This window comes from Oryzias latipes, chromosome 6, assembly GCF_053564925.1.
Source record: "Oryzias latipes strain Hd-rR chromosome 6, Olatipes_Hd-rR_3.1".
NCBI classification, from domain to species: domain Eukaryota; kingdom Metazoa; phylum Chordata; class Actinopteri; order Beloniformes; family Adrianichthyidae; genus Oryzias; species Oryzias latipes.
Window position 1 is genome coordinate 23,915,039 of NC_136242.1, and position 12,568 is coordinate 23,927,606.

Genomic DNA, 12,568 nt, shown 5'->3' on the forward strand with positions numbered 1-12,568 from the left:
TTGAAAGATAAGTTTATTTCTGAAGATAACTTTGAATCTGCAGGGTTGAATATATTAAGGTGCTGGTGGGGAAGTAAAGTTAAAATCCCCATCAATTTTCCATATAATTTCTTTCATTGGGTAACCCCGTGGTCTGGTGGAGGGAGTTAATCATTTCTCTCTGAAGTGATGAAACTGATTGAATCATTGTGGTTCTCTTTCGTCTCATCTCAGATAAAGTTGTGGATCTTGGCTGACAACTCCTCTCAAATGTGTCGTTGCTCATAGTGGGTTGGAGGTGGGGGGGTGGGGGGCAGGTCAATTGTTAATTATGTTGATAATGCATTGATGGCAGCAATAATGAAAACATGTTTCGTAATTAAAGCAGTCAAATGAGCAATCAAGCAGACACGGCATTCAAACTGAACCTCGGTGTGATATTTGAGCACATCAAACGGGCCTCTGATAATGCCACCCCTCCCATGAAAACCCCCGTCCGCAGATACGCGCAGAATTTATCAGGCCAGCACTCCTTCATGGCTCCATCCGAATCATGCAGTCACGATAAAACTGACAAAAAACTGAAGATAGACGGAGAGAAGTTCATTTCTAAATTACAAGTCTAAATGGGTCATTTCATCCCGTAGGTTGAATAAATTTATGAGATTAACTTTTTCCTCCCCAGTATTTTTATTTCATTTGACATTTAGTATTCTTCATAAAGTCTTATGGGGAAAAAAAAATACTTTATGGGGTTTGTTTTTATCTACCGGTAAATACAAACTAAGGCATATAGAGAGGATGGACTGTCTGACAGACAAACTGATGCGTTTCATAACTGATTATTGCAAAAAGAGTCTGAGAGGCAGAGCAGTAGGCAGAGTGTATCAGAGGGTGGATTAATATGGGCTGTAATTAGATTATACGTCTTAATCTGATTTTCATTAAGAGCAAAACTGGGAGGCCTAATTGTGAGGAGAGTGTTAAGGACTAATATCTATTAAAACTCAAAATTGGAGTGGGATTGGAAGCACTTTCTGACAAGTGAAGCATGGAATGAAACTATATGACACCTTATTAGGTGTAATGGAGGGGACTGTGGCTGAGAGCGGAGATTATTTCACTCACAGGAAATGGAAATGAAAATAAAAACAACATGACAGAAAAAACAGGCTCCCAGGATGAGAGTTCACTTTGAATTTGAAGGTTTATCTGCAAGTCTGAAAGGAGGAATGTTAAGGAAAAGTCTTCTTAGTGTCAAAATGTCTCCATTTTCTTTATGACCCCATCAACACCATTAAAAATAATATTGTGACGTTCTGTGCCAATACCAAGTTTCTCTCCCAACACACATTTTTTTAAATTTCAATGAATAAATATATATAGATATTGCCATGATGAAAGGCTTACTTGGATTTGTGGAAAAAGTTAAGTAAAATCCATAGAAGAGGTCGTCCAAACTCATGAAAGCAGTAATATTTCTTTATGTTTAACACTCTTTAGATCAGTTGATGCTCACTTTGCACAAAAAACTCAAATTTAACTCAATTATTCATCAATATGCAACACTGCTGAGATACTTTTTATATTTTGCAGTGTATCTATTATTTTATAAATCCTCTGAAAGCTGCTTTTTTTTTCGTTTTATAGATTTGTTTTTTACTGAATTCAGTTCAAAAACGAGGGGAAATTATTATTAAAAAAAACAAGAGACTTTTAGACTCCTACAAAAGCTGAAAAAGTAACATTTTTAGTGTAAACATGAATCCCAAACCATGCCTTATCATCATTAAATAAAAATATTATTTTTTTATATCTTGATGTGAACACAGACTTCTATGCAGTGACGAAACAAAAAAGTTCCTTGTTTGAAGATTTTCTCTCTAAAGAGTGCAGCTCTAAACCAAACCTAGAAATGCTATCACCATTCCTGGTGGGTTATAATTCAGTTTTTATTTTTTTTGCATGAAAAAAACCAATATATTTCATATGACTTAAATACCTTTTGAAAGATTGCTTTCTAGAACAATCAGAGAAAAATATATACAACTTGTATATTTTACATAATCTCAATGTATTTTTTTTAGATATTAACCAGTGGCATCAAATTGATTCTGATATTATATGACTTTTTTTAACTAAATTTAAAAAAAGATGGAATTATAAAACAACTTCAAGAGAAAAATCAATGCACGATGTTGCAAAATATTACCCCCCATGTAAAAATGTAAAATAAAAATAAAATATATGCATAAAGAAATCAAGTACAAACAAATGAGAATGCTTTCAAACTGAACCACCCTCGTGGAATGAGAAAGAGCATAAAGCACCTACATGGAAAAGAAAAGAAAAAATGTTATGAGCACAAAAAAATGGGGAACCTGAATAAATTTGAGAAAAATGAGCAAAACGTTAGAGTTCGCTGTGACCAAGACGTAGGAAATTTTCTAAAAGGAATGGGATTTATATACAGAGAAGCCAAAAAAAGTCATTAGTAACACAGAAAAAGTCTACATTTACGTTGAGATTTTGAAACCTTTCTTGATTTTCCAGCTTGTGGTGACAAAACTCTCAACATACTGATAAAATCTACATTGGCGAAAAGGACAAAAACTGTTTCACTGCTTGTAAATAAAACAAGCGAAACAAAAAAATCTAGATATCAATCCAATTACTGGTAACTAAGTTTAACTTAGTGGTGAAAAGTTGTGATCAAACAGTTAAACACTGTTTTTAAATAGTTTTGTGTCTTCCTCAGAGAGTACAGACTGTTAAAAAAAGTGAAACTTCATATTTTAAGCCATGATCTTTTCATTACTATATATTTTTTCCTTAAATTTGGTGATTACACACTACAGTAATAGTTGTTTTTAAGGTTTTTGAAACCAGAAGGCTGGATTTTTACATAAAATTGTTGCATTTGGAGAACTTTTCTTACAAAATAAAAAAATAAAATAAATGAACATCCTCGAAGAATGATTATGTCTAACTAACCCAGGGTTAGGCAGATTCCCTCTGTCTGAAGACAGCCTTTCTTATGTCATGCGAGTCTCCCCTCTGTATTGTGCACATGGAGCACCTCCCAAACATGGCATCATTTAGAAGCGTTTTTTTTAGCCTGTGTGAACTGAACACGAGCGGTGCCTCCCAGTAAACAACAACAGCTCGCACTCACTTGTTGTGGGAACAAACCATGAAAGTGAAATTAATCGACGCCAGTGTTTTCCATAATGGAGAACAAATTAGAATATGGCAGCGACAACAGCGGCTGCACTGAAGCCATGTATTTGCAATGACAAATAACAAGGGCTTGACATTAATTGTGAAATAACGAGAGCGGCGTTGCTGTTACAGAGACTCTCCGCCCCCTCAGCCGTGTTACCCGGGGAAGGGGCCGCGGTGAAATTAGTTCCTGGTCAGGTGTAGCACTCACGGAGCCTGTTTGAGGATTGTACACTCGTGGTGGTACATGACATGAGGTCAGACAGGGGGTTCTTGGGCTCTGCTGGATCGACAGACGCCACAAGCTGCTTTACAGCTACAATACCCATTTTTTGTTTGTTTGTTTGTTTGTTTAATCAGGAATCAACATGTTAAACACATAGACACGCGAGGACGAGCTGACAGCATCGGAGCATGAGGAAGAGGAGCCTTTGATTATGTGCTTGTACAGTCAGTGGTAACAGAAGTACAGTGAATGGCTCCCCCGTTGTTGAGACTTGTGTTTTACTGTAATGTATAAAAAGCATAAAAAAAATGTGTAAAATGTCCATTAAGCAGTGAATGCTCTTCATGGTACATTAGGATCCTGGCCCCACTGATATCCCACAATAATGAGTGTGATTTAGTGATTTCACGCTTTGTTTGTCCTCCCCAGCCCGCCACCCCCCTCCGGATCCCCCACCACCACCGCCACCATACGCAGGTGTATTGGCTCAATGTAATGAGATCATTACCAACGTCGTCAGGAAACGTGTTTATTTGGAAAACGCGGCCGCCTGCTTCTCTTCCTGCTCTCGCTAGATCTGCATCCAAAGAGGCACTTAACAAAAATGAGCTCTGCAGTACAATTGGGCAAACAGAAGTCAATTCAGATCATTACAGGGCCTGTGTGCAAGCATGTCAAATTCTCACCATCCCCTATCCCCAGAGCTGGATTTCTGCTTTGAGGAACGCACAAATAACACAGCTCATGAGCAGACTGCACAACACACCACCTCTGTGAATTTAAAGAGAAAAAAAAAACACTTTCTGCTGCAAAACACTACTCAAAATTAATTATTTTCATCATTTGTTACCTGTGACCTCATTTACTGCCCAAAAGTACGGTGGCCCTACAGTGCAAATCACATGAAACATGAAAAACATAAAAAGACAATGGCAATTAATAAAGACAAATGTTTCAAAATCCCATTACATTTTAGAAATCACAACAAAATTCCAGAAACCAAAACACAATTACAAAGAAATTAAACAAAATAAAAAGGGCACATTAAGGAAAACAAAAGTCATTTCCACTCAAAATTAAATGTTAAAAATTTGAATAAGAAAGTGGGAAAGGTAGGGGGGTATCACTGATTGGATCATGACATTTGATTTTTTTTTTCTTTCAAATGCGCTTTAATGTCCGCATACCAATAAAATATTTACGATTAGTATGGAGCATATCCCGTATCATTTTAATGCCAAATACTGTTTAGTTGAAATGGTGGTTCTTAAAACCTCATCATCCAATCAGTGATGTAGTACCCCCCTTTTCTAGTGTCTTCTGTTTGATTTCTGGAAACTGCTTTAGTTTTCCTTTTTTTTTTCAGAAGAAAAAGGTAGATACTATGGGACATCGCTGATTGGATGATGATGTCCTATAGTACCTACCTTTTGCGGTCACTTTTTTTGTTTTGTTTTTAACATTTCATTTTAATTACTAGAAATTAACATTTGTTTTCCAAATGTTTAGTTTTATTTAATTTTACTTTATTTTTTCAGTTTTGGAAAGTTTTTTTTTTTGGTTTCAGGAAAATTTATTGATTTCCAAAATGTAAACCTTTTTGTATTATTTGTTTTGCTTTTTTTAATTTTCGTTGAGATCTTTTGCATTGAGTGATTTGTTGGTGTGATATGGACTTCAGGGCCACCGTACAAAAGAGATTTACTATTTTCTTTTTGATTTTTTATTTATTTTTATTTTTTTTAGCAAGTAATAGCACAAATACATCAGAAATTATGAAGCAATAGAAAATATCTATCTTCTGCTTTATTTGATAAAGCACTTTTATTTAAAGAAAAAAACATCCCAAGTCCACAGCACCTGTTCCTACAGCCGCTGTGGATTTCTTGTCCAAGAAGAGAGCAAAGGCAAAAACTCTGCAACTCTTTTCAACTTTTAAGATCCCCTCTAATTCCCCTCCATTAGTCCAAGAGGAGGGAGATGTCACCCCAAAAGTGGAATGTATGGTTAGTAATTACAGCCCAAGGTTGAGCTGTTCCAGGCGAGAGCACTGGAGTGGTTCTATTACCCCTCCTCGTCCCCCAGTGCCTCCTTCCTACCCCCTCCTGTGCCGCCTCACCATCCACCAAGTCCTATCTGGGGACACCCCCCCCCCCCCTTCTCTGTCTCTGACCCTCTGTGTCAACCTCTAATTCCCTGCGCAATCTCTCATCATGGCCTCTCGCCACGCTGGACAGCGCTGGCGCTCTCACAGAGAGAAAAGTAAGGACAGTGGAGCCAAGACGAACCTCACCGCGATCAACAAAACCTCCAGGAGGCCCATGGATCTGCTGGGCCGTTTTCACCGCTGTCATCAAAAATCCCTCCATCATGTAACTCTCATCCCCTCATCATGTGCAGACTGCAAACTCGATAGGTCCATAATCTACTTGACTACACACGATAACTCCATTGCTCTTCATTTTTATTTTACTTTAACCACATATATGTATCCCTTCCTCCCCCTCTAACCTCTTCACTTCTATTATATTAGGGCTGTAATCATTATTGAACCCCTCTAGCCTCCAGCATAATACACTTTGCATGTTACATCAGTTTGGGTCTGCATAGCAAATTTCATCCAAGGTTAATAAAGTTGAATAATTCGACTAACCATCCATAACTGGTTCTCATTACGTAGCCAATAAACACATTCATCAGAGAGGACGTGAAATGCCTGATGGGAAAATAAATAAATAAATAAAGCCGTCTTCGATTTCCTCGGCAGTTCGGTTCACGGGCTGACACGGAGCAGGACAGGGGGGACGGGGCGCTGCCCCACTGCGCGGCCACACAGACACGCGTGGGCTGCTGAACCCAGATGCGCTCTGGGCGTCACAAAAGCCACACGGATGCTCGGCGGCACACACGTGGAAGCGCAGACTCCACATGCCATTCTCACCAGGAACATCTTTTTATCCATCTAAATCCTCCCGCTATGAATAATGCATCTCCCTCCTTACTCCAGCTCGGTTTTAACGCGTCGCTGCGCGGCTCTTTAAGGGGGTCCTTATTCATAAACAGTAGTGCAGTAAATACCAGAGCTTTGGAGCCAATTTAATAGCAGTTATGCTTAACAAATCTGCCTCAATCTAATGATCAGCAACAAAGCTAGGCTACGGGTTTAATCTGCACACAGAGGCTCTGCGACTCACTGAATATGCTTAGGGATCTCTCCATCCAGAGAGAGGAGAGCAGCGGCCTGACACCTAATCCACCCAACACAACACAGGGATCAACGCAAATATAGAACAACGTTGGTGTTTCATGAATAAAAATAGCATAAAAGTCCTGAGACACTGCGGAGATGATGCAGAAAAGATAGAGAGGCATCATGATGCACACTTTTTCCAAATCCTTGCTGTGAGTCTTTTCTGCCTCTGATTGCAACACTGACCACACGCCTCGGCGGCGACGGCGAGTGGATTTCTGCGCCTGACGTTAGACTGAAGAGAGCTTTGCCCGCGCAGGTTTCTACTTAAAAGATCTTCATGGAAGAGCCAAAAAAAAAAAGTTCTAAGAAAATCTCTTATTACTTCTACACACACATAAAAAGAGCAGGCGCTGCAAAACAAGTGAGAAAATAACCTTTTTTTTGTCAAAACCAGTTTATGCAATTAAAAACTGAATGATTTGAACAATAAACTGAGCAGAAGTAAATGCACATTTACAGACCAGTTTTATTGTTGGTTTTTCTGTGTAAAATCTGCTGAATTGAGAGTAAAATATCTGCAAATAGAGGTCACTTATGCCTGCAGAGACAAGGGGTCAATATGCTATTTCTGACCACTATCAAACATTTGTTATGTTGACAACATGGCACCAGGGAGACTGATGATTCACCCCAGGTAGCCAAACTCATAAACGTACATACATTTCCCAACAGAGCTGTGACGGGGCAAATATGACAGCACGTGTTAAGAGATGACATTACAAATCCAGTTTGGCTATAAGAAACAGTTATATTGCAAGAGCAGGCTAGTGCCAAGTTTAGAAAAGATATTTTTTATTATTATTCTATGTGTTTTGTCTTTCCAATTGGAAGAGGCCGCAGACCATTCGGGGATAACTGCTCCATGGACTCTCAGGCCAGTAAATAACCTGAGAGTTAGTTGCTAGAAGGGAATTAAAGCCAGAGCCAAAGCAAGTAATGTGGATGGATAGGAGGCTCAGGCCTGGGTCACAGCCGCTTAAGAATCAATGCAGAGGCACAGGTGGGCCACTACAGGTCCACAAGAGTGAGAAAACCCAAAGGGGAGCGTGGGAGAGGAGCACAGCTTTGGGGAAAACAAACGAACATCATCTATTTCCATTATCACAATTAAAAATCGCCACTCAGGTTGGTACTGGGCTTTAATTTGCAAAGGAAGTCTGAGAGAGTAAGACTAATGCTACAAACGGAGCTGAGAGAACTCGCCGGCGAGACAAACCACATTACCCTGTCGCCTCCCAGCACCGGTGCAATGAAGCTTCAAGGCTGCTCGCCAAACCAGAGACCATGATATTTCATGCATAAATAAATCCCTATATGTGCTTTTCATGTTCGCATGCATTAGGAACAAAATTAAAGAGCATTAATGCACATTTTCTAATTAAATAATATCCCACCATTACTAATAAAAATGTCACATTTGCCGTGAATGAAATAAGCAGTGAGGAAAATGAAAATAGCTTCGACACTCGGAATAAAACACTATTGATGCCATTAAAATGCTAAGTGGGTCCACCCAATCGGCATAACCACATTTCACTTTGGAAATGTCAAAGGGAGAAGACGACAAGTAGCAATTACTATTAAAATACTGTTAATTATGGCTGCTGAATATTTAATAGGTGGAAGAGTAAAACAAGAGGTTATGTTAATATGGGTTTATTGAGTATTCACACACTGTGAAAAAAAAAAAAGTCTGTTAGAGCTGTCTGAGGAAGTTTTGTTATTTTTGTTTATTTTTTTCAGATGAACACATGTCAATATCCTAACTAAATCAATAAATAGGTAACTTGTTTCTTTTAGTTATACTTCAAAGTCAAAGCAAAATTTAGAATGTTAAGATGTGTGTAGCAGAATCTGAATAGGAGAAATTATGGACGTACTGCGCCCTCTTGTGGAGAAAATTTACATTTTATCAGGACAAAAACACAAAATTAAATCAAATTAATACGATTTATGATTTACCTTTAATTAAATTGTTTTTCCGCTTTTAAAACCGTTGACAAAATCTTCTTGCGAAACAAAATTTCTTTTCTAAAGTTGGTAATTTTAACATAGATTGCACTTCCTAAGCTCGTAAATGTCCTTGCAGAAGGCAAAGCTATTACTCTATCAGCAAACTCTTTGGTCAGACAGTTAATTTCTTTTAAGTTTAAGCTGCACATAAATAAGAATACAAAATTAGAAGTTTTACGCAAAGAAGTTATTAAAAAAAAACCTTGTGAGCAAAACAAATCTATTTAGAAAAAACCCCATAAAAAAGCCAAATCAAGTCAGTTTCCTGACCATCTAATTTGAAAAGCATCACTGTTTTAGCTGAACATTACATGTCTAAAAACCCATGTTTATATATGTCTGTTTTTCCCTTCAGTCTCCCTTTGATTACATTTTCATTTTGGATTTGTTCATATTCCTGCAAATTCCGTCTGCAAATGTCCCCAGTGATGAAGAAACGAAGGTTTGTCTTTATCTTATGGATCACCTCTTCATGGTGACACTGAGTTATTCTGACAGCATCTGGTCTAACATTTCTTTAGAAAGTTTAGAAACAATTACAGAAAATATACTTATTAAAAGTAGAGCCTCATGCAGCTCTACTCCTTCATTTTTTTCTGTCATTATTGGAGGAATGTACTTGGATTTATAAGATTACATTACAATTTTTCCAGTTATTTATACTCGAATGTTTTTGAAAAAATGAAAAAGTCCCTTTTGAAAATCATTTTATATATTCTTCACTAAAAATGATTATTTTATCATTATCATTTATTTCTGTCACCTGACCTTGGAGGCACCTGATCTTGAACTGTGCCTTTAAAATTGCTCACTTTTTTTTTTTTGCTAAGATTAGTTGGTTAGATTCTATTAAATAAAATTGTTCCGTTTCTTTACAAGGATGAGCGCGTCTTCTTTTAGTTTGTCACCATCACCGCTGCTCTTTAGTTACTTTGTGTCTTCAACTTTCTGAGCTGTCTTGTCATTTTACGTCACACTTTTTTTCATTAACAAGTTACATTTTTCTTCATCCGGTCTTTGCTACCCGCCTTTTAGAACCTTCAAAATCTCCTTTCATGACAAAGGACTCAACAAACTGTTTGACCCTTCCTATAATTAGCTCACTAAGGCCGATTATGAATAAAAATTATAATTGGTCGGCATAAACTACCAACTGAGAAGAATGGAAGATCCACTTCAGTCTGACTGTTAAAGAATGTCAGTCCTAACATGGTATGTTGGTTTAAAATAGTTCATTCAGTGAGACTCAGAGACATATGGATAACTGAACATCTGCTGCTATGGATACATTTCCAAACAAATCTTTCTTTAAACTTTGACCACAATTACAGAAGTTTTCACATGTGAAACAAGAACTTTAAATTCAGAAAAATGTAACATAAATTCATTTTTTTTCTCTTTTAGCTCCTGAACTTCAATCAAAACTCCCCTGAACTGCATATTCAGTGCTTTCAGTGAGAAGCTGGAAACTAAGAAAAAACTATTGGGTGAACATCATGCTTCATACTAACATAATTATGTTATGGGGTATTTTTCCTTCCTTCAGAGTCCGCCTGAGCATCAGATTGTAGCTGAAATTACCCAGAATGCTGTGCTTTATGAGACAAAAGTCTGTTCCCAACAACACACTAAATTTCACATGTTCAATCTAAAACTAAAACATTTTAATAATGTTTTTATTGTAGTAATGTTCCAGGTGTATTCAAAGATAAAGACAGGTGCAAATCTGTGGCTCTGGTTCTGCCGTTTGCAACCACCTTTGTTTGAAAAAATGAAAAGAAAAAAATCCCCAGGCTCCTGTAAATCCCTGCATCCTCATTCTGCCGTGCAGCGTCGCTTTTTACACGCAGTATTTACACTGTTGTGATTTTCCTCGGGACAAAGAATTTGAATATAAAAACAATTAACGATTTTATGTTTATTTGATTTTGCACACACTGTCATTATCTATCTCCAACAAAGCAGCAACTGTTAATAAATGGCCGCCGCCGCTGCTAAATTAAACTAAAGCTAAACTGGAAATGCATTTGTTTCCGAACCATTATATGGGGAGCCATGCATTTGCCGGCCACAAATGGTCGTCATTCATTACAGTTAACAATGACATCCAATTCAGCCCTGCTAATGAACTTCAATACAGTCATGTTGGGTATTAAGGAGTGATTTGTTGAGTCTAAGTGTATCATTTTAGAGGCTAATGTTGATGAATGCTTGGTAGTGAACGGAGAGGGAGGAATGATGGGAATGATACACGTGTGAGATACTTCTCCACCGAGGAGCAACATCACCACCTAGTGGCTTCCTTACAAAAGCACACGTTGATCACAGTGAACTCACCGATTCCGGAGTTTCCTCCAGTGATCACAACAACCTTGTCGGACAGGTCACGACCCTGCAGGATCTCTAAAGCCGCAGTGTTTCCATCATAACGCTTTGGCTTCACAACTACATCCTCCACTGTGAAGGCCTGGCGCGGGTCAAAATACGTCCTCCTTTTGTTGATGTGACTAAAAGCAGAAAAAGCAAACATGAATTCTGTTGGTATTGCACCAGATATGTTAAGTTATTACATGCTAGGAAGGAAAAAAATAGAAAGCATTAGAGAATCCACATACTCAACGTAAACGGTCTGTCCCTTTTCATCGGTCTCCTGTTCCCACCCGTATGGTAAATCTGTGCAAAAATACTCTCAGTGTTTGCAAAGCAGAAATTCATAAAAGCCTCGTATTTGCATCTAGAATGAGTGAAAGTTATAAATACATAAATAGGTTGATATTCAAATGAAATCTCTGAAGTTCTAGATCCTAAACTAAAAATAAATCTCTGACTTGATTTAGAAGAACTTGACAAGAGACTTTGGATAAAAGCATCTGCAGTGTGACCAACTATTGCTGTAAAGCAGACCTCCAGCACAGCGCTTTTTCTTTCCCGTCTTGGGGTGTTCCCACTGTGTCTTCATCTCCTCGTGACTGTACGGGGAAAAAAGAGACAGATGACTCAAAATGTAAAAATTCAATCATGTCCTTTTATTCATTTATTCAATATATGTTTTGTTTTTTTGAAAAGGTTGATAACATTGCCAGCTTCTTTGTTAGTTTCTTAATCCTTAAAACAATTAAAATAAATTGCAGAAACATTTTTAACAGTGGCTAAATTAAAATAAATTTTTAAAAAGGCCTATATCCTATTAACAAATCCATTCCCTAAAAAATACCTTCCAGGAATAAGCTTTATTTCCCTGATCTTAAAATTAATGCTTTATTAAAGTTAAAAATTGTGTTTTGGGTGTTCTAACGTGTCCTTCTGGCATTTTTCTGATGATGGAGGACATAAAGAAATAAACTTGAATTCAAAATTGCATTTCTGGGTATTTGAGAAACAGAGGCAGACGTAAAATGCCATCTGAAAAGCTCTTATTTGGGATGTAGAAACGGATCGGAGTGAGACTTGAAAATGTTTTATCATATCTATCAGTCTCAATAATAGGTCTGTTTTATTACCGAGACAAGTGGATTGCAGGGCTGTGCTTGCCAATGATATGAAGGATGGGGGAAAATTTGAACTACCTTTTCTGTCTTTGAGACTAAGCAATGCATTTTTGATGCATTTGTTACTTATTGTGTAACTTCTAAACTACACTTTAGACCATTTATTAGGGATTTTTTTTTGTATGAAGGACGATAGACAGTCTACCAATTTGTTCATTTGTTTCATTACTCTGTGGTACAATGTGAACATGTGCATTGTTTCTTTTTCCATGTATTGTAATGTGCTGCTCCTGTGGAATATTTATGTAAATTATTCCATCTCATGTTAATGTGAAGATGACTTATTTTAACCTCCCTGTTGCTCAAAACTGATTTCTGTATTTGGGG

General features: G+C 37.5%; 1 protein-coding gene across 1 annotated transcript in view; it reads right to left on the reverse strand.

The window, feature by feature from the left end:
* wwox (WW domain containing oxidoreductase) overlaps positions 1–12,568 on the reverse strand; it is a 162,046-nt gene that overhangs the window by 143,843 nt on the left and 5,635 nt on the right. The window contains exons 2-4 of the mRNA XM_004070065.5: positions 11,598–11,662; positions 11,309–11,366; positions 11,031–11,200 (exon numbers count right to left, since the gene is read on the reverse strand). Of these exons, the coding sequence (XP_004070113.1) occupies positions 11,031–11,200; positions 11,309–11,366; positions 11,598–11,662 (293 nt within the window). The remainder of the gene's footprint in view (positions 1–11,030; positions 11,201–11,308; positions 11,367–11,597; positions 11,663–12,568) is intronic.